The sequence below is a fragment of the Terrapene carolina genome, unplaced genomic scaffold, assembly GCF_002925995.2.
Source record: "Terrapene carolina triunguis isolate 2854851 unplaced genomic scaffold, T_m_triunguis-2.0 Scaffold714, whole genome shotgun sequence".
Taxonomy (NCBI): Eukaryota; Metazoa; Chordata; order Testudines; family Emydidae; genus Terrapene; species Terrapene triunguis.
The window spans coordinates 13,074,564-13,101,219 of record NW_020665065.1 but is presented as its reverse complement, the minus strand read 5'-3'; the positions used below and the strand labels follow the sequence as shown (position 1 = coordinate 13,101,219).

At 39.3% G+C, this 26,656-nt stretch overlaps 1 protein-coding gene across 4 annotated transcripts in view; it reads right to left on the bottom strand.

Moving 5' to 3' along the window:
- Nucleotides 1-1,526: 1,526 nt before the first annotated feature.
- Nucleotides 1,527-26,656, bottom strand: part of PRDM2 (PR/SET domain 2) — a 99,816-nt gene continuing 74,686 nt past the window's right edge. For 2 of the 4 annotated variants that reach the window (XM_029913523.1, XM_029913521.1), the window contains 3 exons: nt 14,760-14,864; nt 8,320-12,775; nt 1,527-1,599 (listed from right to left, as the gene is read on the bottom strand). In XM_029913523.1, the coding sequence (XP_029769383.1) occupies nt 1,581-1,599; nt 8,320-12,775; nt 14,760-14,864 (4,580 nt within the window). In that variant the 3' untranslated portion in view covers nt 1,527-1,580. Of the gene's footprint in view, nt 1,600-4,368; nt 6,134-8,319; nt 12,776-14,759; nt 14,865-26,656 lie in introns of those variants that run through there. The other 2 variants (XM_029913522.1, XM_026660139.2) reach the window with 2 other exon arrangements.

Genomic DNA, 26,656 nt, shown 5'->3' with positions numbered 1-26,656 from the left:
GGATGAATTCAGGAACATAGATCTTGCTCACAACAACACAAAATAAAAGTGCTCACTGTAAGGCCATACAATGCATATGATTACTTGCAGCTAACAAGACATGTAATATCAAAATGCAGCATAAAAGTACCCTATGGTTAATCAGGATGATAGGCCCATTAATAGACATACAAACAAAACTGGTTTAAAATAAATAAGGGAATAGGACTATAAACACTAAAGATTATGCTCCTTTGTTTCTTGTAGAATAAACACCTTGATAACATTTAAACCCCCTTCCCCCACTGATTTCTTTATTCAGTGTGGAAGCTCTGTGAAGCCTACTTAACATTTTGGTGACTTTTATCCTATGAATGTAGTGAGAGTTGGGATAGGTGTCTTCTGAAGAGAGTGTACAACACAATACACAGCATGTGAAATTCAATACCAGAGGTGGTCACGGAATCAAATGATGTAGCTGGATTGAAAAAAGGGCTGGATAATTTCTTGTCCACTAATATTTTCAGCTATTCATTCAGGGTGCAATCTGCCCCAGAGTAACAAGAATGCCCAACGTCCCATTTAAGATCTCAACATTACGTTTAAGTGGTGTGTAGGGCCACTCTGAATGGGTGAATTTCACCCCCTACAGGTGGGGGAAACTGGGGAGGTACGTACAGCCATGACACCAGCTCTGAGTCACCTGTGGAATCCCTTACACTGGAGATAGTCCCCAACAGCCAGATCCATCAGTTTATAGCCCCATTTCTGCTGCTGGTGCCACTCTGTTGGTAGCAGGTGGGGCCTTTAAAGCTGCCATTAACAGGCTACTGAGGATTCCTGAGCTATCCCTTCCTGGTATAGGATCCCCATTACGTAATGCAGAGAATCATCAGGATGCTCTGACGCACTTTAGGATTAAGCTTTCGATACCTACAGAAAAATGGGACAAGAAAAAGACTTTTGACTGTAATTTATAATCTGCAAAAAACCTTGGGGAATGAGCTCATGTGCCCCAAAGGAACATCTATTAAATTAACTGAAACAACAAAAAAATAAACAAATAAAAAAAATCAAGACATCTACCCCACTCCAAGTTTGAAGGATACACACATTTCCTTGTATTTAGTGGGGGCAAAAAATGAATTGTCTTTAAAGGGTGAAAGGACACAAAAAATACATACATTCTTTTCTATGTATGTTTTCATATACAGTAGAACCGCAGCGTTACGAACTGACCAGTCAACCACACACCTCATTTGGAACTGGAAGTACAATCAGGCAGCAGTAGAGACCCTCCCCCCCCCCCCCCCCCCGCAAAAAAAAGCAAATACAGTACAGTACTGTGTTAAACTATAAAAATAAAGGGAAAGCAGCATTTTTTTCTGCATAGTAAAGTTTAAAAGCTGTATTAAGTTAATGTTCAATTGTAAACTTTTGAAAACAGCCATAATGTTTTGTTCAGAGTTAGGAACAACCTCCATTCCTGAAGTGTTCGTAATTCTGAGGGGTTTTACTGTCCCACCTCTCTCTGTAGTACCTGAATGTCTATAGATCCGAAGATCAAAAGAGGAGGGCTAGATCTCAGATCTGACGAAAATTCACGTTTGAAAACGTAATCTGGAATTAAAAATAAAATGGGAAATTGCAATAAAATACGGAAATGAGAGACCACCAAATATTTAAGGAAGATTCATCCAAGAACAAAACAAAAGTGATAGGAAATTACTAATCCTTTCTGTACTTTATGGTTAAAAAGAAAAATTATACATTAATTTCCCATAAACATTTTAAAACCACTAACAGCTGTTTGTCTGAACCTTTAAGATGTCTTTACTGCCAAGTAATATTTTACACTCAAATTCGACCACCAGCTTTAGAAGAAGGGCTCACAATGGGAAAAACGGACACACAAAATATAGCAGTGTTAATATACAAAGCCTTAATTTCAGAATAAACACATCAAATGCACCTTAGAAGGCAGACTGGACTTTCCCAGCCAGGATGGGATTGTGGGGCAGAGCCAGGTCAGGCCATACCACCTGGTCTGTCTGTGAAGCCAGTCAGCCAATGGGGCAACTTCACTGAGGCGAGCTCTCATGGGGTATTCAACATGTTTGCAACAGCTTCCTGAACTGGCTGGGGCAGTTGATAAAAGGATGTTAGAGATAGTATGAGAGCAAATCCACAGCCCTGCCAGGGCAGCATTGTTCTAGAAGATAATAGTTAAAAGAGGTGGAAAAGACCTACTAGCTCACTAGTTCCATAGAAGGGTAGACTACAGTGCCAGAGTATGTATTAAATATCAAGTGGATACCTCTCACTTCATCTTACCAACATGTCAGGTATAATCTCTAGGTAAGAGGGAAGAGCTTAATGTTTTCATTGCCTGAGTCCATATATGTCAGCCACCTTCATTGTTGCATCCATGTTCAGATCATAAAGTGATGGTTATATAAATCCACAGGGTAGTCAATTACGTAAATGAGATGCAATGGTAAATGTAAAATTGCTTATCTGGGAGAAAAGAGCTGCTTTGAAGAGCACGTTCTATTTACGGTCACCTCTTTTAGCAATGGTAATACCTGTACTCTCTTGAAAAAGATCAGATTTCATTTTGGAATGCAGATCTATACTATTTGGCATTTTTCCCTTTGGAAAAGGTTGTGCGTGAATTCTGTGTTTGTGAAAGGTGCTAGATTGAGAGCCTTACAGAGTGAAGGATACAATCACAGAACAGGCAAGATACAATGGCAATGGAAGCTTCTACCAAACCATCAAAACCAGGAGAGCAGTGACTAATTCATTGGTGATCTTACTGCTGAAAATGATCACAAGGTGCCAAATTGTGGTGAACAACCGCCAATGGGAAAGTGGTTTGAGCACTAAATAAGCATTTGATGAGAAGTTTTAGTGCCAATGTTGGAAGGACTGGAAATGAATAGGTAAATGGATCTGTAGTCCCTAGGCAACTTTTAAAAATCTCAATCTAATATCTAATGTAATGTGTAGGATGCTTTTCTAAACTGGTTTCACACTTCTTAATTTTCCTGGAGTGTGCCATGTAACTATGCATAAGTAATAAATAAATAAAATGTTTTCAATCACCAAAAATTGCAAAACATAACCAGTTATTATACATTTTACAGTGTCACATCCTATTCAAATGAATACAGTTATACAATTGCTAATGTAACCAACATGAACAGCGAGTCACTGCAGCATTCTAGTGTCTAGACCACACTAGGCATCAAACTACAGTGCACAACATTATGCCACATACAAAATGCCTTTAAAAATATTTGCTCATCCACAATTTATTTGCAGCAATTAGTTTTTATGCATAAAACAATGTTCAAGAACAAAACAACCATAAAAACATAGCCTCATTGGGTCTGTACTTTAGCACAGATAGGCCCTGCTTTCCTTACAATTTTTAAGTGGTTAAATGGTTTGAATACTACTAGAGGGAGCAGCCTGAATATTTTAAACATGTTAAAAATGTGACATGTTTCACAGGGTTTTCTGCAGAACTATGCCAGTTGCTCCGGACTGGCACCTCTGGTATGTGTAGCATAAAGCCTACAAAAATAAATACTTGTAGTGTGGTATTTACTTCCATACCAGGAAGTAAACATGGAGTTGTCTGAGAATGTCATCCAAATAAATAAAGGTATTTATTTGGATAGGCAGTCATCTAATAGACTTCAGTTTTGGATATTTCCCATCATTCAATGGCAAGTCTGTGTATACAGTGAAAGGAATCATGGGAGAATATCACACGATATCTTGTCCTATGTTTTCATGCACTGTAAAAACATTAACTTGTTCCTGCAGCGTTAATGATGGATATTCTAAGAGGTCTATGAATAAAGATTAAACTTAATACAAGTATCAGGGGGTAGCCGTGTTAGTCTGTATCCACAAAAACAACAAGGAGTCCGGTGGCATCTTAAAGACTAACAGATTTATTTGGGCATAAGCTTTCGTGGGTAAAAAACCTCACTTCAGATGCATGGAGTCAGTTACAGTCTGAACCACGATAAATTAAATTAAGTGTCATGGTAGGTGGGCAGGTCTTAAGTTGGTAAATTGTAACAGCTATGCTACTGGAAGATTTTAGCTTGGATATCAGGCATGTCATAATTCCTCCTTGCTTTGGAATGCAACATTCTAAAAATCCAAATTGTTCAATGAACCTTAACATTTAGTTTTGTGATAAACTATTTCAGAAATTAGGAATACAATCAGGGCATAAAATTTTAACTATTGTGTATATGGAATATTTTATTTACCTCTTACAAAAAAAAAAAATCAAAAGAGCACTGATTATTACATAAGTCTAATGCCCTTGCATTTGTAGTGGTATTATTTCAAGGTATTCATTTTTCGCAAACCAACAACAACAAACGCCCCTGAAGGATTTATGTATATTTGCTTTGCTGAGCTCTGTGTTATTATCTAAAGGATGCAAGCTTACTTAATTCCTTCTAGATGTTTTTCTCATAGTCCACATTTAGCTACAAAAAGCAAGTTCTTCACAAGTTTTTAAAAAGTTTACTTTATTGGTTACAGTTATATAAAATGTACCGCGGTAGTCCCATCTAGCTGGTCATTAAGTGCTTGCAACAGCAGAGAGATCTTATACATCTGAGAGATTTCCAAGGTTTATTTCATGCTGGAGGAAAAACAAAACAAAACCACTCTTCATTTGCTTGCCTGCACTTAAAATATATCCAACAAGGCTAAAATGTTTAAAAGCAAGGACAACCCCATTTGTATGTCAAATTGTAATTTTTAATGTTTTCATTAGAATAGTCTTTATATCACTCTCCAACAAAAGAAAATATAACTAACAGCAAACTTTAATACAGGCACACTCACCAGATTAACAACCCAAAACAAAAACAAAAAAATTAATGTAAAATGTAAATCACATATAATACAATTGAAGTGTCCAAAACAATTTAAATAATTTTAAATATTTTATTTTTTTTTAAACTTGCTACAAATGCTTTATACAATATTTCAACATAAAGTCCCCATAACAGAAATGTAACAAAATGGGAATGATCGTGAAAGTGAAAGTGGCACAAATTCACCAAACAAGTATTAAACTACAAATTTTAAGAGGTAGATTACTTGTTAAGTCAAGGAGGGGGCGGGGGGAGAAGAGGGGGAGGATGCATAATGAAACTAGCTGCTTTCCATCAACTGAGTCATTAATCCGGCAAGGTGTATAAATGCATGAGAAATGATATTTCCACGAAAAGCTCTTTATGAGCAGTAGGTTAATTTGTTGCTTTTAAGTTATTAGATAATGAGGTGTCAGACCTTTTACAGTAATTTTATTATACATTTATCTTTCAAAATATACACCTACACAGCCCCGTTTCTGGCCTGTTTATTAATAAAATAGTACACGGTATCCAATTATATGGAATTCAGAAATTGGTGCCAGTATTTCATTTCTATAGGAAGAAAGTTTTATTTGCATGTATAAATAGGAGATCGGGAAATTCATAAAATGTCCAAACCTGGTTTTTCCCACATCTATGCTGGGTATCTAAAAGACTTAAAAACAAAAACAAAACAAAAGTGGGGGTGGAAAGAGAAAAGGAGGAAACTCTGTCACACTAGGTTCCTCTCGACTAGTTAATTTAAAAGAAAAGCTTCAGGAGACTCAATACATGACAAAAATACTTTGAGTGCAGCAACATTTGTCGTCCCTGACTCTACAATGAACTATTGATAAAACAGGAACCTGCCTTGCAAAGTTTAAGCTGAAATGTCTTTTTGCATGTCATTCATCAAGATACGGGCAAAACCAGAAATCTGAGCTATCAGTTCAGTGGCAGCAGATTCTGTTCAGTTTAGCCCATATTGCTTCCTTCCTTTATTTATTATTAATAGTACCCTTCTCTTTGTATATAAAACATCCTCTAGCCCAGCATGTGTATCAGGCACCAATGAAGAAAACATATGCCTGACACTAAACATTAGAGCAAGAAGCCTGCAGGCAATCAGCTGCATTTTATGATTGAGAGTCAGTTTCAGCTGGTTTCGCAAGCTTGGTGGATTTCACATCCATTGGCGTAGTGCTTATCCTAAATTGAGCATTTAGGGATTTTTGTTTTGTTTTTACAGGAGGTTCCTAGAAAATAAGAAACAAAAACTGAAGATAAATGACAAAAATAATAGTATAAGCTGTTTATGAACTGAATATGCTTCCAAAGAAAACACAAACCAAAGTGTGAGAAGTAGACTTGAAGACAAACAATTGCTTAGTGAAGCAGATGGTTTTGAAAAATACTTAATTAAGATTTCCTGGGAAAAAAAATGCTTGTGTGCAGAACAGAATCAAAGTTTGCCGACTGATGCCTGGTGTGTAATTAATTAATCAACGTATTAGGGCAAGAAACGCTTGATTCTTGACATAGATATCAAGGATAAGCAGGCAAATAAAATCCAGGTTTATGAATTTAAAAAGGCACATTCCTAAAACAAAACAGCAAACTTCCTTTTTAGTTGAACTATCCTTAAGACCAGCCAACAACGCAAGCCGCAATGGGAAATGACAGAATGTCAAAGCTGTCTCTATGTAAATCCTTATTCACACCATGAACACTTTGAAACAACTTATGTGCGTGCAAAGGATCACTTTTAAATAGCTAGTCTGGATGCAAGGATATACATCTCTGGCTCCAAATCCTGCTGATTTCCAGTATAATGTCTCATGCAAAATCCTTGCTTACTAAGAACAGTTTTACAGACCGCTCTTCAAGACAGAGACATTGATGTAGTGAGATAATTAGGGCTAGCTGGTTTCTCTTGCTCTTTGAAGACATTTTTCTGTATTATTGGCTGACAAAAAATTCAAAACCTTTTTTCTGCTTCTCTTTCTTGTGTGTGTATTGATTTTATTTGTTTATAGTTCAAAGTAACTGGAGTCTATTTCCCCTTTTGCCCACTGGAATTATGCGCCTGTGTTGAAACCTGTACTTTCAGACAAAGTATTTCCTCCAAAGGGTCATTAAAAATTAAAGGCCTGCATTACTGTTTAATCACAAGCACTGTACTGCAACCAGGAAAAAAAAACCCCAAAAAACAAAAAAGACAGCTCTCTCCCCTATATGAGTTTTGGAACAGTTAATTTGGGAAGAAAAAAATGTAAGATCAGGCAGTTTCTGTCCATCACATCTGATGTTTACTATAATCACCCAAAGAGGGAGGCACTGCTAAAAGAACTGAAGAAGTATTGAGCAGGAAAACTCAGTGGCCTTGAGGCTGTAAATATGCCACCACATTATCCACTTCAGGATGGAAGGGGCTGAACAGCTTTAAAGGATAGGAGATCTTCCAAACGATGGATATCCCTAGACACACAGGAATTCCCAATGATCTCAGAAGCACCTAGGCAGAGGGCTAGACCCTTGTGCAATATGCCTAGGACCTATGTATCCCCATATGCTTAGGAGTCCATTAGATACCATGCTGACCATGAATCCCTGTCAATACCTACCTCACAACTCCTTTGGAGGGATTGAGAGGTTTGGACCGGGAAGCCGTAAGAATTTCCACCCAGGATTTCCCCACTGGTTTGCTGGCAGAAAATGCCGTGAAGAGCACGGAAGCCTGAGTTAGCCAGTCTCCCAAAAATCTTCTGAGAGGTTTCTGCTATGTTTTGTGGAGAATAAGGGAGATAATACTTCTGCTCAGGCTCAACTTGCTGACAAATTTTGGGCCTGATGAGTTTCCATTCTAACTGGTAGCTAAAAGTGGAGTAGATCATTTTGCCCTTAATTATATACTGAGGCAAGTAGTTAACAAATTTTGACCAACCATTGTATTGTTACTATCTCTGTATTTATTTTTTCATTATACTTTTGTATTATTCTATATGTTATGAAGGCAATACTTAAACAATAGCTGATCCAAACTATTTAGGTAAATAGCTGAAGAATTCAGTCATGATTCTTAACATACAGAACCACTATATATTAAATCTATGATCACTGTGTTTGACTGCACATTATATGTTGTAACAAGGTCATGTTATCCAATGACATACAAATGTTGTTAAATATGTTTGCCAGGCTTTCCAATTCAGTTTGCTCCATCTCTCTGTGGATGATATTTCACGATGTGATTTGACAAAATGCCGAGATAAAGTATGTGCAATGTAGCGCAGCATGACTGAGCAACAGATCCAGCTGCAAGTTTTGCAAAGCTCAACCTTCTTTATCTTAAATGTGAGAAAAATTCTAAAAAGACCAGGGAACTGGAAAGCCCGTACGCAACATGTGGCTATTTTAGTCAAATTTGAAGCTAAAAGCTTACCTGAAATCTTTTAGTTCTGGTTTTGTACTGCTCTCTTCTCTCTTGTTTTCTATTGTGTCTGCATTAGCTGCCTGCTGTAAGCTCCGAGTGATAGGTCCTCCAACCCTCTCTCTAGATTTTACACTGAACCTATCTGTCTTTTTCTTGTTTGCCACAGCAGACTTACTTGGCAAAACGGCTTTATTCCTTTGTATTCTAACATGCAGTTTCCGGGATGTTTTGCTTGAGATTCCAGAATGATTCTTGGCTACCACTTTAGTTTTTTTCCCCTCAATGTGAGTCATTTTGGCCACTCTTACAGGGCTGGAGTTCCTTAACACTGAAGAGGGACTTGGCTTTTTGGATCTAATTGGAGGTATAAATTTTACATTTTGCTTTGATTTGAAGGATGCGGTAGGCAGCTGAATCTGCACAGGTCCTGAGGTCCGTGCTCTCGTCTTACCCAAGTGAGCCTGCATACTCTGCATTTTGATCTCCGCATCTGCCGTTCGTCTGCGCTGGTTGTTGCCTTTGTCACCACTTGCCGATGATGAGAAGCTCCCACTTTTTTTGGATGAATTTTTTTTAGAGGAAGGGGAGATGGGTTTTTTGGGACAACTATAAGATGCATGTTTGTTCAAACTTCCAATGTAAGTGAATTCTCTATTACAGTAGGGGCAGATGTGAGAGTCTGACTCAGATACACTATTTTTCAAGTCTGCCTTCTGCTGTGCAGATTTCTTTTTTTGCAAGATTGCTTTTTGGACAAGCTGATTTTTCTTCTTCAATGCACTTAGTTTTAGCTTATTAGAAGACAATTTGCTAATCTCAACGTTGAAATTAAGTCTTTTCGGTTGTCCCATTCGTCTGAAGGCATTTTTCCCAGGGCCAGCTATAATGACCAGGCCATTTTTAGGCTGCACAGTCTGCTTCAGCGGGACTGGATTTTTTTTGGGCGTGTATCTCTTTTTGTCGCTGGCAGAGGCACATGCCAAGATGTGTTTGTGTAATTCAGGCATGTTATCAACGCTTTTCCCACATTTTGTACAACGAATGGCAGTAGTAAAGGTTTGTGGAATATTATGGGTAGTGAAATTTGTAGCAGTGGCTCCAATACCCATAGGATTTCGGTGGTGATACTGAAATGGAGGTGGTTTAAAGCTTGGATAGTGTTGATTGAGGCCCAAACGAACATCTGGATCTTTTGACTTTACTCCAGAAGCCATTATTTTTATGGTAGTATAAAGCTCTTCAGAGGAGTCATTTAGATCTTCATCCTCCTCTTCTTTTGAGGGTTCCAAGGAAACTTCTGGTAGGCTTTGCATATGTTCTACATTGGCCTTACTGGGATCTGTAAAATTCTGGGGTCTTAGAGTCCCACTTTCAAACTCATGATGTGTGCATTCTTTGTCTGGATGGAGATCTCGCTGATGTTGTTGCAAATTGCACAAAAAGGCAAATTCCTTTTTACACACTGAGCATACAAAGATATTTCCTACTCCATGAAGCAAAAAGCGATGGTCTGACAAGTCAGTTTTTTCTCTAAACAGCTGTACACAGAATTCACATTTGAAGGGCCATTCTTCAGCATGAACAGATAAATGCTTAGTTAGGTCTTTAATAGAAAGAAAAGGTGATTCACAGACATTGCACACAAAGCTTTTATTGAAAGTTTCCTGAACTACATCTGCTTCACTTGAAGTCTCTGGATCTTCTCTTGGCTTCACGTGCTCACTTTCCATTTCCTCTTGTTTAAAAGCTATTATGGGGAGAGTACTTTCCAGATGATCAGCAGGGGAAACAACAGAAGAAACTACTGAAAGAGGAGGAGGAGAAGGAGATGATGAAGAGGAGGAGGAGGAGGAAGAAGAGGAAGAGGAAGAGGAAGAGGAGGAGGAGGAAGAGGAGAAAGAAGAGGAAGATGAGGACGAGGAGGAGGAGAGGTTTGGTGGACCAGGTGAAGCAGTAGTAAAAAGTTCAACAGAAGGAACAGGAGATGGAGAGGGAGATACTGTAGGTGAAAGGATTGGAAGTGGGGACTGTGTAGCAGTGTTACACAGTGGTGATGGGCACGAAGGAGTGGGAGTGACACTGGCAGAGGCACCTGGAAGTGGTAAAGGAATAGTAGGAAGAAGTGGAGGGGGTTGCGTAGCAAGTGTTAACAAAGGAGGACAAGGTGGTGGGGAGGAAGGATCCGTTGGCGTTAGAAGAGGGGGCAGCTGACACGAGGAGGATATAGCAGATGTTTGAGGTAAAGGGGAAGCAGGGGAACTATGAGAAGGGGACTCAACAGTAGGTGCTGACAGACCAGGATCAACATCAGGTTCTGGCTGGGGTACTGATGATTTACATGGACTTGGGCTTCTATTCAAAGTCAAATCAGGTGCGCTTTCTGTAGCTATATCCGTTCCATTATATTCATTCAGCAGAACTTTTTGTAACATGCATGTGGTTGGTTTCTTCTTTTTAATACCACTACATGTTGGCTGCACTGAATTATTTTCTTTGTATTCCTTAACTTCAGTGTCACTATATGGCTTCTTATGCACACTTAGATCTAACACTGATTCCCAAGGAACCTGAGTCTTGCTTTTGACATCAGACCTTTGTTTTACACCACTAGATAAATCCAATGGCTGCTGGTTGCACACGCTACCAAAAGTTGGAGTTGCTGTCCATTCCTTAGGTATTTTATAGTCATCAAAACTCAGAGGACTCATAGTCTGTCTTTCCTCCCTCCCACATAAGCTCCACACAGGTGAGTTGCTGTGACTTTCTAATTTTGGCATCTTTGAACCTAGAACTGTATCATTCCACATGGTTTTTCCATCACCTTGTTTACCAAAGTCTCGAAGCGCTGGACTATGCTGTGGAGAACTGGGAGGAGAGCTGGTTCTCCTTTTAAACCTACTAGATACGGAAGGCAAAATGGGTGAAGATGTAGCAGAAGGACCCAATTTAGGGATTTCAGTTGCTGCTGAAGTTATCTTATTACTATCCTGTGTCTGAAGAAGTTGTTTTAACTTGGACGACAAATAAATACTTTTTTCTTTATGAAAAGGTAAGCTCTCAGCTGTTGAAATGCTAAGAGGAAGATTTAACGAACATGAAGGAGTTATAGGTTCTGGATCTATTTCAGTTTTTATTTTAGGTAAAAGAGGAGGGCTGGTTGTTCTCCTCTTTTTGGATTCATTGCTTCCACCACTAGAAGGCTCCTTAGGAAGATCAGTCATGTGTGTTTGTGTAGACTTTAAATTTTGAGAAATTTCCACTGTGACTGGACTAAGTAAACAATTTATTCCATACAGGTCTGCAGAATTGGATTCCATCTCAATCACATCACAATTGCTAGTGCTACTGTTGGACTGAATTTTACCATCAATATAGTAATTTAAATTTTCTGAGATATTGCTAGAAATATCCATAATATATATGTCATCGGCTTCACCATCCTCTTCTAATTCCGTACTTGCTATATACACACTCTGGGCTGGTTGGGCCTGCTCAGTTTGAAGTTGCGGTTCTTCAAGAATGAATCCTTTTCTCCTGACACCTTTGGGAATAAGATGACGCTCATGAACCCTACGCTGGTGCCTACGCATGTTAGTATGCGTTCCAAAAACCTTTTTACAATATTTGCAAGGATGCAATTCTTTGGGTTCCTTGTTCTCCTCAACAAGGGTAGAATTTGCCATTTCTTGGGAGACCTTCTCAGAATCCAAGACTGCAAAGTCTTGCACAATATTGGAAACATTTAATTCGTCTTTAAGACCATCATCTGCAAATGTCTGTCCATCAGCAACATCATCAGACTGCGGGGCCGAAGTTAGTGTTAAGAATGGTTTCCTTTTTGGCCCTGCTTCATGACGCCGCTCATGCCTTCGCCGATTAATTTGAGTGCCAAAGGCTTTCCCACAGTATCGGCATTTGAAAGCATGATTGACACTAGATATATGAATATGCATGTGGCGTTCAAGTCCTTGCTTTGTTGTAAACTTCCTCTCACAATGCTGACAGGGAAACATAAATGTTTCCTGGAGGTCACCATTCGATACACTTTTTGCTTTAGGAATTTTTACAACCGGTGTTTTCTTCGGGGAGTTCTCTAGAGATTCTTCCGATATGCTTTTTTGTTCCTCCATAGATTCTAGCTTTTCTTCACATACAGCTGTAGGCTCTTTTCCAGGACTTTCTTCAGGTAAATTAGCATCTTCCACCTCTTCATCTTCCTCTTCCTCCTCCTCCTCCTCTTCTTCTTCTTCTTCCTCCTCCTCCTCTTCCTCCTCCTCTTCCAAATCATCTGATCCACAAGTTATTGCTCCTGGTTTGTCTTCAGGCATTGTTCGTGGCTCACTGGTAGGACTGGGGATCATTAGTTTTGGAAGAACATCTTGATTTACCATCTCCTGAATCACAGCTGTTTGTTCCAGTGACAGCACAGCAGAAACAGATGGCTTTTCATCTTCCTCTTTATGGTCTAATAAAGAAAGAAAAGGAGGAAGAGAAAGAAAAGTATTAGTGAATTTAGCAAATTTTCCACAATATTATAATTTCATTTCCCCTGAATCCCCCCTCCCCCGTCACCAATATGCTCAATATTTATGAGTACTAGAATGCTACTGTTTTTCGTATTGTTAAGATGTAGTGTTTAGAACAAAAAACTGTATTCATATTTTCCTGCTTGCAATTTTTTGGCCAACATGTAAGGGACTGCATTCAATACACTGAGAAACTCAGAATTACTGCTAACGTTGTGGCCAGCTAAGCCTCTTCCAAGAAAGAGAGCAGGATTTTGGTGCATTTCACTGTGTATTTTTGGATATTAAAACAAAAAACCTCAGATGAAATTAACTGACTTTTGTCACCATTTTTAAACTCAGGGAAACAAGATCTTAAATTTGAACTCTGCCTGGACACACATCTAAAATAGTCAGTCAAATAAGTTTTAGAGTTTGGCTGAAAACTAAAATTACTTTACATTTTGTTCATAATACACCAATCTGGGTTTTTTTTATTTGTTTGTTTTTTTAAACACATTGAATCCCATAATGTGTTTTACAATTTGTTATTTTGCATTTCCTAAATTCTGTTTCCTGAGAAGCTGTAGAATCCCCATGGGCACAGCCCATCCTCTTTTGAATCAGATACACTCTGAGCATCATTTGCTGCTGTAAACTGGCTCTGCAGGCACCTTTGTATGCCAGTTTCATTTACCTGCCTTCAGACATCACCAGTACTTACTGATGAAGGGAATGTAGCTATCCTGCTGATGATGTGCACAAGCAGAGTGTGTCAGCAGAGCAGCTGTGCAGTTAAGGCAAAAATTCCTCCACCTCCTTTATATGTCTAGCTTGGGAATGCTGGGGTATGGGGGGGATGTCAGATTTCCAGGATTACTATTTTTTAGTGGGTTGGTCAGAGGGTAGTTGGAGGAAAAGATCTTGAATGAAGCCAGTAGTTACATGCTGCCCTTACCTCCTTCAATTATACCTCCCACTGGTCCAACAACAAAGCCAGGGAAGACAGACTTTACATTCCTGATATTTCTAAACCAAAAAAACAATCAGGAAAATATCTTAAAAAGATCCTTCATGCCTTTAAAATATACATCACAAAGTGAAAAAGGGCAGAAGCCAATTTTGAAAAATATGCTCTGCAGGTCACCTTTAAGATAGACTGCATCAATCGTTTTGTGTGTTAAAATACCACCTCTAAAAATTCTATTCTGTTTGCATTATACTGCGCTTTGTTTTATTCTGTTGTATAGCAATCCAAATGGCTGGGCAAAGGGATAGGGCAGCCAGTGGCTATATAATAAAATTATACCATGATTCCCAAAGTCATTCGGTACTACATGTTGATCCTATTTCTAAGGGCTTGTCTACACTACCGCGGTAGTTCGACGGCTGGAAATCGAACTTCCGGGTTCGATTTATTGCGTCTGGTCTGGACGCGATAATTCGAACCAGGAAGTGCTCGCCGTCGACTGTGGTACTCCACCTCAGCGAGAGGAGTACCGCGGAGTCGACGGGGGAGCCTGCCTGCCGCGTGTGGACCGCGTCTGAACCGCGGTAAATTCGAACTAAGGTATGTCGACTTCAGCTACGTTATTCACGTAGCTGAAGTTGCGTACCTTAGATCGAATTGGGGTGTTAGTGTAGACCAGGCCTAAGTTTCAGAAGACTTAAATTTAAAATGACTTCTTTATTACGTTCCATCTGAGGGTTTGGGATTTTATGTTTAAATTCTGTACTACGCTAACTCTTCTGCACTGTATAAGGTGTGAACATATGACATACTTCTCTGAATGTAAAACTAGTAACTTCAAGTTATTTAGCACTACAAGATAGCTGGGCACGTAGTATGAACGTTTTTATAGTGCTGCTGGTGTGTGTGTCTCCTCCTTTAATTCAATATGATACCTAAGGAAATTTATATAAGATAACTGAAAAAAATCTTACCTTCTTTAGACTCCCTCATATCTGTGGAAGTAAAATCCAAATCAGTCTTTCTCGGCTTTGTATCTATTGCCTTTTTCCCCTTGTTTTTACACTCCTTTTTCTTCCCTGAAAAATAAATAAATAAATAAAAAAGTTCGTCTACTGCGGCTCAACAATTTTTTTAAAAAATTTTGAGTGACAAAATTCAAAACCCAGCCATAGAAAAACTGCAAAGTTTTGAATAATTACTGCATTTTCCTGAGGAACATGAATGGCATATCCTCAATAAAAAGGATAGCAACATTCAAAGGGTACATTAAGTGTATGCAAAAAGATTGCTAAATGGCAAAGCATAGAACAAAGGAAAAGAAGGTGACTTGCAAGAAATTAACAGTTCAGCAAATTTAATTTTAATACCTGTTCTGTCACTATAATTGATAAAGCAATAAGCGTGTAAATGCCTAGAGGAAAATGAAATGATCGGTACAAGGTAAGATGAGTTTGTCAGAAACAAAAACAAGCTGAACTAGTTTTCTTTCACTGATGGCACAAAGAGGATAAAGGAAATGCAGTGTAGCTCAACTAACTCATCAGATACAGGTAGCTGACATCTTCATAGGTATACTAGACAAACAAGACTTCTATAAAGGATGATATTACGCATTAATAGTATCTGAGCCAATTTTATGAGACCAGGTGGGCGAGGTAATATCTTTTATTGGACCAACTTTTGTTGGTGAGAGAGAGAGGCCTTTGAGCTCACACAGAACTCTTCTTCAGGTGTCTTTCTCACCAACAGAAGTTGGTCCAATAAAAGATATTACCTCACCCACCTTGACTCTCTATCATCATGGGATCAACATGGCTACAACGCCACTGCACTCATTAATGCTTAGTGTCCATTTGGGAAGTGCTGTCAACTGGTATTCCACATGGGTTCCATATACTTCTATGTAGGTTTTCAAAATAATTCTACATCTCTTTTCAACCATGACTTGGAAGAGGGTGATACAAAAAGCAGAGGGATCATAAGTATGCCAAAAGAAAATATTAAAATACAGTATGATTTTTACAAACTGGAGAAAGACTAAATCAATGAAATTCAATAAAGGTAACTATAAAGTGGTTTACATAAAGAGTAATCAACTATCAAATTGGGTAATAGTTGTTAGTGAGCAGAATTACAGAAAGATAGGGATGATGAACATAATATACACAAACAATGCAATGCTGACACAAAACCAGAAAATACTAAAGGAACACTACAAGAAAGCAAGTCAGGTAGCTAGTCTGCTCTATCAGACATTGGTTAGGCCTCACTTGGGAATGCTGCATGTAACATTTGGGCAGCACATTCTGATACACTTGACAAAGTTAAGAGAATAGGAAAAAAAGGAATTGTTCAGAAAGGAAGACCTATCATGAAAGCTTAAGAACCAGACATGCTTACTACAGATGAGAAGACAGACAATTCTCTTCCTGAAAAATAGCTAATTTGAGACAGAAAAGAATACAGAGAAATTCTCTGTCCAAGAAGCTGTAGCAAGAAAAGAAATGTAGGTCAAATAGAACTTTGTAACTATAGCCAATATGCCGCTCTCCATTTGTGTGTGTACTATCTGCAGAGGGAGGCCTTCTGGGGGGGAAAAGGCCCAAATATAGAATGATCAGAAGACTTAGCCAATGATTTGAAAGATGCATAGAAAATTCTATGATATTCAAAGGGTAAGGAATGGGCTCTCACAGGTGTATGTAGGGTGGAAATGTGTTTATTTACATCTTCATTCTGGGTAAACTTTCCATCCTTGAAAAAAATCTCACATTTCTGATACATTGATGTATGCTACATATTTCCCTTGCAGCTAATGGCTTGTCTACATGTGGAGTTATTCAAAAGTGGATTAAGTGAAACAGGAACAAGGAACTCTTATTCCAAAATAAGATTGTCAACATATGGAGTTATTCAGCACTAGCTACGGTACTTTAAATGCACGCCCTACCTTACTCTGGATTAACTTTCAACTGTATACAAGCCCTAAAAACAGCACTCTCTTCTGAAAATGTACGCCTCTGCCTACCCAGCTGCTAGAATGGTACCGCTACAAGAGAAGGAATACATCCTCTGTCAGGTCTCTCAGATACAAAACATTACCTTTCTAATACATGACCTCCTGGCCTAAGATGTGAAATGTATTCTGGAAGCCATGTCTCTCCCTTAGCAGCACACTCTCCTACCTCATAGACTCATAGACTTTAAGGTCAGAAGGGACCAATATGGTCATCTAGTCTGACCCCCCGCATGATGCAGGCCACAAAAGCTGACCCCCCCACTTTCCCTTAACTCTGCTGTTGAAGTCTCCAGATCGTGATCTAAAGACTTCAAGTTGCAGAGAATCTTCCAGCTTGCGACCCCTGCCCTATGCTGCGGAGGAAGGCGAAAAACCTCCAGGGCCACTGCCAATCTACCCTGGAGGAAAATTCCTTCCCGACCCCAAATATGGCGATCAGCAGAACCCCGAGCATACAGGCAAGATTCTCTAGCCAGACCCTCATTTTACCAGCGATGGCCGTTATTGCCTAATTGATTAGAATCACGTAATCCCATCAAACCATTCCCTCCATAAACTTATCTAGCCTAGTCTTGAAGCCAGAGAGGTCTTTCGCCCCCACCGTTTCCCTCGGAAGGCTGTTCCAAAATTTCACCCCTCTGACGGTTAGAAACCTTCGTCTAATTTCAAGCCTAAATTTCCCCACGGCCAGTTTATATCCATTTGTTCTCGTGTCCACATTAGCACTGAGCTGAAATAATTCCTCTCCCTCCCTGGTATTTATCCCTTTTATATATTTAAAGAGAGCAATCATATCCCCCCTCAGCCTTCTTTTGGTTAGGCTAAACAAACCAAGCTCCTCGAGTCTCCTTTCATAGGAAAGGTTTTCCATTCCTCGGATCATCCTAGTTGCCCTTCTTTGTACCCGTTCCAGTTTCAGTTCATCCCTTTTAAACATAGGAGACCAGAACTGCACACAGTACTCCAAGTGAGGTCTCACCAGCGCCTTGTATAACGGAAGCAGCACCTCCCTGTCCCTACTAGAAATACCTCGCCTTATGCATCCCAAGATCGCATTCGCTTTTTTCACAGCCACGTCGCATTGCCGACTCATAGTCATCCTGCGATCAACCAGGACTCCGAGGTCCTTCTCCTCCTCAGTCTCTTCTAACTTATGCGTCCCTAGCTTATAACTGAAATTCTTATTAGTCATCCCTAAATGCATCACCTTACACTTCTCACTATTAAATCTCATCCTATTACTATTACTCCAATTTACAAGGTCATCCAAGTCTCCCTGCAGAATATCCCGATCCTTCTCCGAGTTGGCAATGCCTCCCAACTTTGTGTCATCCGCAAACTTTATCAGCCCACTCCTACATTTGGTTCCGAGGTCAGTAATGAATAGATTAAATAAAATCGGACCCAGAACTGAACCTTGAGGAACCCCACTGGTGACCTCCCTCCAATCTGACAGTTCACCTTTCAGTACTACCCGCTGCAGTCTCCCCTTTAACCAGTTCCTTATCCACCTCTGGATTTTCCTATCGATCCCCATCTTATCCAATTTAACCAATAATTCCTCATGCGGAACAGTATCAAACGCTTTACTAAAATCGAGGTATATTAGATCCACCGCATTTCCTTTATCTAGAAGGTCTGTTACTTTCTCAAAGAAGGAGATCAGGTGGGTTTGGCACGACCTGCCTTTCGTAAACCCATGTTGTAATTTGTCCCAATTGCCATTCACCTCAAGGTCCTTAACTACTTTCTCCTTCAAGATTTTTTCCAAGATCTTACATACTACAGAAGTTAAACTAACAGGCCTGTAGTTACCCGGGTCACTTTTTTTCCCCTTCTTGAAAATAGGAACCACATTAGCTATTCTCCAGTCCAACGGTACCACCCCCGAGTTTACAGATTCATTAAAAATTGTCGCCAAGGGGCTCGCAATTTCTCGCGCCAGTTCCTTCAATATTCTAGGATGAAGATCATCCGGTCCGCCCGATTTAGTCCCGTTTAGCTGGTCAAGTTTGGCTTCCACCTCTGATACTGTAATGTCTATCCCCCCTCCTCTATTCCCCTCTGTCCTACTCCCTCTATTCCTAAACGCTTCATTAGCCTTATTAAAGACCGAAGCAAAATATTCATTTAGATATTGTGCCATGCCTAGATTATTCTTAATTTCCACTCCATCCACATTCTTCAGCGGTCCCACTTCCTCTTTCTTTGTTTTCTTCCTATTTATATGGCTATAAAACCTCTTACTATTGGATTTAATTCCCCTTGCCAGGTCCAACTCTACACGGCTTTTGGCCTTTCTCACCGCATCCCTACATGCTCTAAACTCACTAAGGTAGGTTTCCTTGCTGATCCCTCCCTTCTTCCATTCTCTGTACGCTTTCTGTTTTTTCTTAATTGCCCCTTTGAGACTCCCGCTCATCCAGCTAGGTCTAAATCTCCTGCCCACTAATCGTTTTCCCTTTCTCGGGATACAGGCCTCAGACATCTCATGCAACTTCTGCTTGAAATAATCCCAGGCGTCATCTGCCTTTAGATCCCTAAGTATGTTAGCCCAATCCACTTCCCTATGAGTCTATGAGTCTACCTAACAAGCCATTGGACTTGCCTCACATGAACTGTTGTGAACTTAAATCCGAGATTATTCCTTTACTCTTAGAAGTATTTTGCACATCTTTTACTGAAAGATTTTCCTCTCCATTCCTACTGAAACTTTCAAAGCATGCTAACCTTCCTACAGAAAAGTTTAAAGATCAAAGAAAGCTCAGCTTCACACTAGAGAAAATAAGAATTACTAGTTTTTATTTGGACACCATTGATGTATGAACTAATTTTATATTTTCTCCCTCTTTGACAAACTTAGGTTTAATTAGTTGTCCAGCGTTTCTCCAGTTCTCTATATAGCTTTATCAGTGTGTTTCATTCCATTTTTGGTTATTTTCTTGTTTTCTTTTACCTTAACAGATTTCTATCAGATGAAGAGATCACTATAGGGGAGGGATAGCTCAGTGGTTTGAGCATTGGCCTGCTAAATCCAGGGTTGTGAGTTCAATCCTTGAGGGGGCCACTTAGGGATCTGGGGCACGGGGCCGGACTCGATGACCTTTCAGGGTCCCTTCCAGCTCTATGAGATAGGTATCTCCATATATTAATTATTATTATTATTATATGTTGCAATTTTTTTTTGGCCATCTCTGGATCATACATTACTATATGCAATGCTTTCTCTCAACTGAGCAGCTTTATTCCTCATCTTATCCCTAAATACTGTAATGTTTTGTCTCTAAGCACTTCCCTGTCATACCGACCTGAAATTGTGTCATAGGGCATCATTATCAAGTGCTGGGAAAATCTAGCTGGAGACTAGTCAGAAGTTTAAGCATGCTTTCTGATGCTCTGTCTGACCATAATGAGTTTCTCCGTGCATCTTTACCTGCCAAGCGCCGCAATTCAATATTAAATGCCATTAGTCAGAACCTCTGATAACCTTTGAAAGAAAAGGAGCCACAGCCAGGATCTTTAATGCAATTCCCTATCTGCGCACAAAGGGCTTCAGAGCTGTACACATCCAAATAGCTGGGCTAACACACCTGTCATCCCTGCTGGAGCTTACAGCAAGTATAATTGATGCAACTGTACCTCTGGGACCAAAAGTAAAAAATATAAAGTTTCAGTATGTTCTTAAAGGCTCAAACGTCCACTGCAATAGAGTCTACAGACCATTGTACACACCAAGTGCCATTATGTATCCTTTGGGCACTGCTTGTAATGGGCTTTGAAACAACGTACGGGTTGAAACCCAATAACAGAATTTTGAGAGCACAGGCAAAATTCCACAGTTCCTTCTCTCACCTTCTGGTGAAGCTGGAGTTGGGGTGAAGAGGAAAATTGGGTCTCCTGGTCCATACGCCAAGACATGTAGTGTTCTGAGGTCTTCTGACCCACAGTCTGCTCTTTCACACACACAGGGAGGCATTCCACTCTAACAAAGGAACATTTTCAGGACCTGAAATCTCTAGGAGCCTCACCTTCACATCAAATACGGTGGTGGCTGAGGGCTATATTTTGCCTGCCCTACATGCTGTGGCACCTGGAGCTATAGTAGACAAACTATTTCTAGAACAGAGTGGAACAGATCACTGGGCACTTTTAAACCTATACTGCCGCCTCTAATGTGACTGCTATAAAACCTTTGAAATGGGAACACAACTAACTTATCACTTCTGATAAGCTTAGACATGCATTGTGATAATTAAGGGGCTAAGTAAATGATGTAGAAAACAATCGCAAGGGCTTTGCTTTTTGTTTTTTAAGTGATAAAGAAAGTGCAAACTTTCCCAAGTTTCATCCATTTATACAATACACTACCAAAAATATAATCCCCAAACTACCACTATGACCTGAGAAAAACAAAAGAAGAGCGGTCTTCATAACTGAAGTTATTTACTTAGGGCTAAAATTAATGCGTCATCTAGTTGCTTATGGGCTACTAAAAATTCCTCTCTCAATACCAGGATGAAAAGAAGGTAATTTCCAAGCCCCCTCTAGAAAAGCCTCCTGCTTTTAAAAAAAACCCCTAGTTGATATACTTGGAACATTTTCAAGTTCATGGCCTTTAAACAAATACATTTGAAGAGAAGATTCATCTGGCACCTACTTGCCTTTACTCAGAATAGCCAACAAGCTGACTTGCATGTATATATAATTTTAGATTAGTCAGATCAATTTCCAAGGAGTAACGGAAATATCTATTGCTTTTCAACAGGTTTGGTTTTTTTTTTTTTTTTTTTTTTTTTGTTTTTTTTCCCCCACACACACATACAGCAGTTAGCCACATCTTGCCTTTTTCAGGTTCTGGTCTGCTTATAAAAGTGTTCAAGTAACACAACTCTCAAAGACCTGCATGTTTCATCCAACACATTTCCAAGCAAAAGCAATATCCATGGCACTGATAAGAACTGATACCAATGATTAGCTAATGAATTTTTGCCCCTTAATTTTCTTGTAGTTTAAGACTTCAAGACCAGCAGAAGACCACAGAGGGGAAAAACACAGTATTGAACCTGGTGGAAGCCTGAGTATAAGTACACACGTGCACTTACCATCAGGTTCCTGAAGGGTCCTACATGGCTGCTACTGCCAGCTGGATCCTCCACTTGGTCTAAACAAGAAAGATACAGGAATGAAACACAGGGAAAGTGAAATGGAAACAAATGACTAAAGAATAAATGAAAGGTAGAACTAAATATATATGTATATGCATAAAAAGAATAGCAAAAGAAGGATGCAAGAGAAAACTGAATGAAAGAAACAGATGGAGAACAGCTACACTGCCTACGACGACAAAGATCGAAAGGGGAAATGGCCACAATTTGCGTATTTTGATTTTCAGTGCCACATTCGGTTACTATCACTTGTGTTTCCGTTCTCTCTCCTGCCACTCATCCAGGATTCCGACGGCAATACGGTGGGTGCACCGACTGCTTGCCCACCATTATCTAACCACACAGACGCAAGAAATCCTACATTACTGACTTTGGGCCACATCCTCAGCTGATGTAAATCAATGTAGTTCCACTGATTTACATCAACTGAGGAGCTGTCCCTAGAAGTCTATAAATCAATCTGTGTCAGATGAACTTAAACAGTATTTAGGAAAAAGTAGCACCCTATTTATCCCGAATGTAAAGGACTGGCAATATTTTATAGCTCAGACCAGGAGAACAGCCTCAAAACAATTTATGCTGATGTGGACTTTGCTAATATGCAAAAAGCTGCTGTAAATTGCATCTTCTGCTGATGGTGATTTTTGGAGAGATAGAAGAAGGCACACACATGCCCGGGGGGGGGGAGGGAGAATCAATCTCCATCTTTTCCTAAAATTGGAGCTGCAGAAGATCAATAAACATTACCAGCTTTACCAAGGTGCTGCTGTCTCAAAAGGGATACCCCAACTAAAATAGTAAGGCTTCAATGCGATGCAGAGCCTGCCATAACTCAACATGTGAATCTCATAGTTAATTCTTCTCTCTCAAACAGTGCTCTGATCATCGATAAGTTCAGAACACACTTCTCTACACCAAGAACCAGGGTTAATATTTAACAAAAATCATGGTCATTGAAGATCAAAAATTCCCTCAAAGTCTGAAATCAACATATCAAATTGCAACTGGCTGTGCGTAGATACACACCACTAGAAAAACACTCTACACACATGTGCTGCTGCTGAAGCACACAATAGAGAATGGCTGCTGAAAAATCCTGTCTCCCCTGAAAAACAAGGGAGGGGCTACTTCATTTTAAAAGGAACCTTGAAGAGCAAAGACGACTATGGTCAAAGGGCAAGAGTTCGCATTTCAGTCCACATATAATCTGGACTACACCATGACCACTACACTCAGTTCTCAATGAAAGTTATTTTTACTCTGAGTAACAACAGAATGGGCAGAAGAGGATTGCTTATATCCAGAATACAGATGCACATTAACAATAATTTTGCAGTCATGTTTGCCCGCCTGGTTTTGGAGGTAACGCGGAATTACATCAATCTCCAGGTGCCTGCAGCCATCTCACCTGTTGAATATTCTAGATATAAATGCAGTTTACACATATGGAAAGACCATGTCCAAAATAGAAGAGACATTGTTCCAAAAATGTTAAGTCCATGTTAGTGAAATATAAGAGCAATTTAAAGTTCTGCATGATTTAAAATACTCGATTTGTAAATGTTATGTTTCAAACTTGGTGTAACTAGGTAAGACAGGGACAGCCAGCTCTTTTTTCACTCTGATTTACTTCCTTCTGAATTTGTCATCCTTCCCCTTGCATACGAGAGAAGCACAAAATACAGGTGAGAACATGCTACAGTGCTAACTTGCGCATTTTTAAATGTTTGTGTAAACTGTAAGAGACAGTTGCAAAGCATAACTCTGTCTAGAATACAGCTCTATGTGTTTAATAATTCAGGTTGACAGAATGGGTCAAAAATTAAAATGACGACATGCAGAAACGTACTAGCAGCAATGTGGCTCCTAGCACAGTTCTGCTCTGAATGTGGAAGGGCCTAAATCGCAGCTATGCTGCGGGATGGGAACAGATTTAGTGGCAAGAAAGAAAGCCAGAGAAAACAAATCAACAGATGACAAAATGCCAGTTAGTAAAGACGTGAACACTTTAATATCGTTTCCATCAACATACATTTTCTTTCTGTTAACACTTTCAGAGTCTTGGCATTTGCTTTTTGAAATGTCTTTATCATTACCCATATCGCACCCCATAAAGAAATCCTATTTTCAAAGCCTTTGATTCCGATCTATAACAACTCCTGCTGAGATAGTAAAGCCAAATCATAAACACCTTCTTACTGATAAGTCAGTACATAGCCTGTAAGTTAAAAGGGCTGCTTAAAGTCAGTAACACTGGAAAACTGCTGGAAATTTTTCACACTTTATGGAAATTTTGTATATGCTGCATTCCACATGCTGAGAGTGGATTTTTGTATAACCACGGGGACTACTGAAATCTGCTGAACCCTCTCCCTGATCCCACTCCCGGCCACAAGATTCTGCAGATTAATACATGTAAAGCTTAGCAATAAGTGAACATTTAAACATAAAATGCAGATGTACTTTTTTTTTTTTTTTTTAAAAGGCTATATGTGAAGCATTGCCGATCTATACATCCACCAACACTGCTGCACCGGAAAATAATTTTTGATAATTTACACAATTCACGTAAATGTAGCATCCAAGATCAAATATAGAATGTCGCACCCACTTCCCAGTTCTGTAAAACAAACAGGCATTGAAAAGTTGTCCAGAGTTCCCAGTGGTCTGATGTAGGCCAGGTGATCCCACTCCACCATTTTGCCGTGCAATAATTAGAGATCAGGAGCCAATCGACCTGGCTTAAAATGAGATGCTACCTTTTGCGGGGCAAACGCTGGGCAAAAGAAGAAACTAAGGGAAAATAATGACAAGAATAATGGATAGATAAAAAATAATAATAATGCTCCTAGACTAAGCAAGCAAAAAAACAAAAAACAAAAAGAAAAACCCTCAGAAATTCTGCCTCATCACAAAAATATATAAACACCATTTTAATATTACGGCATTAACTTGGTGAAGATCTATTAAAGCACTGTTAAGTTACAGGCAGATGTCAGTCTAAAAATAATATACTGATATCTTTTATATATTTTACAATTTAGCTTTTGCCTGAAACTATCAGTCCATGCTGAGAATGAAGATCTTAGCACTACTCTTGGGAGCTGCTCAAGCTTCTTGGTACAGAGCCTATTTTATATACACAGGTAAAGAGAAGAATGACTAAAATACCCTGACACATGGAGATCCTAAATACAGGTCTGGTGCAGAGTCCTTTCTCTAAACGCTGGCAAGAGCCTCGAGAGCTGTAGGAATTATACTTGTCTTTGCCCAGTGACTGCCTCTAACAAATTTGTCAAGTGTTACTGAAGTGCCCCAAAGGGGGCTCCATTCAGCTGTCCTCTATTAAAAAGAAAAGTCACTGAAGTGCAAGACCTGACCACAGGAATTGTTGGGCCCCAAAAACTTAAGATGCTGCACGTGCCAAAGTTTTAGAGGCATTGGATTTGCTACCGGAGGCACTTTAACATCTTAACTCGACAATCTAAACAACAAACACAAAAGCACAATTAAGAGAGAAATGTCTTCTGCTACAATGGCAGTTTACCAATAAAAAAGAATACACTTTCACTGATCAAAGGGTTTTTTTCCTTGTACCCAACTCATCTCTTTCCTAGCTACATACTTAAATACATTATACTTAAGGTTCTCAGCAGACCGAAGAGGAGGAAGAAGAGGATAGGTATGACAGATGTCAGAATAAGAAATAGAAACTTCGTAGTAATTGTATTGCTGCCAATCCAGGAATTTAAAATTTCTTCTTTAGCCCACATGAAGCAAGCTTAATTACATACACACCAACCACTAGTCTCACACACAGATACCCCAGCATTTTTTAATATCATACAATGAATGCCCATCAAAATTACAACTATGATACTTAACGTTTATAACAACGAGAATTCTGTCTATTCTTGGGAGGATACACCCAAAACATCTAAACACAGGCTTTATTACACACACTGGAGCTGGCCCAGAGTATTCCACAAGTCACATTATTTTGTCATATTTTCCACGTGATGGCACTGCCTGAGATATTCCCCAAAGGTCTTTTGCTACTGCAAAGCAATAGCTGATCATTTACAACAAAATGAGCAAATATAATTTTGCCTGTAATGTACTATTTCTAAGAAATCAGTATTGGAATATGGGTAGGGAAAGGCTATAGCCTCAGATATTCTGTTTCTAATCTATATAAAAGATGAAATTAGTCAACTGTAACTACTTACTACTGAAGCGTCCAAAAGTATGCTGGGAGTCTCACAAACAAACAAAAAAACAAACATGTTCCCTGCAAAGAGCTTACATTCGAACTATAACACAAGACATTCAAATTAGGGCAAACAAAAAACGGGAAGGATAGGAGAAAAGAAGCAGAAGGGTTACAAACGCACTTATGTCTGTTGTGCACATTTTAAAATTAGTAAGACATAACAAAATATACTATTTAATCTACAATATTTCAAAAGGCGTTATGTACTAGTCAATAAATACAGGTCTTGCAAATACAGCAATTAGATTGTAGTACAATCACGTATGATTGATAAAATGGCTGCATAACAAAAGCTGCAATACCATGGAAAGTGTGACAAAATTATGTGACTTATGGAAGTTTAAATTAGTTTTTACAGATACCCAAAACCTCTATGGTAGACACTTTAATGGCACCATTAGGAAGTAACAC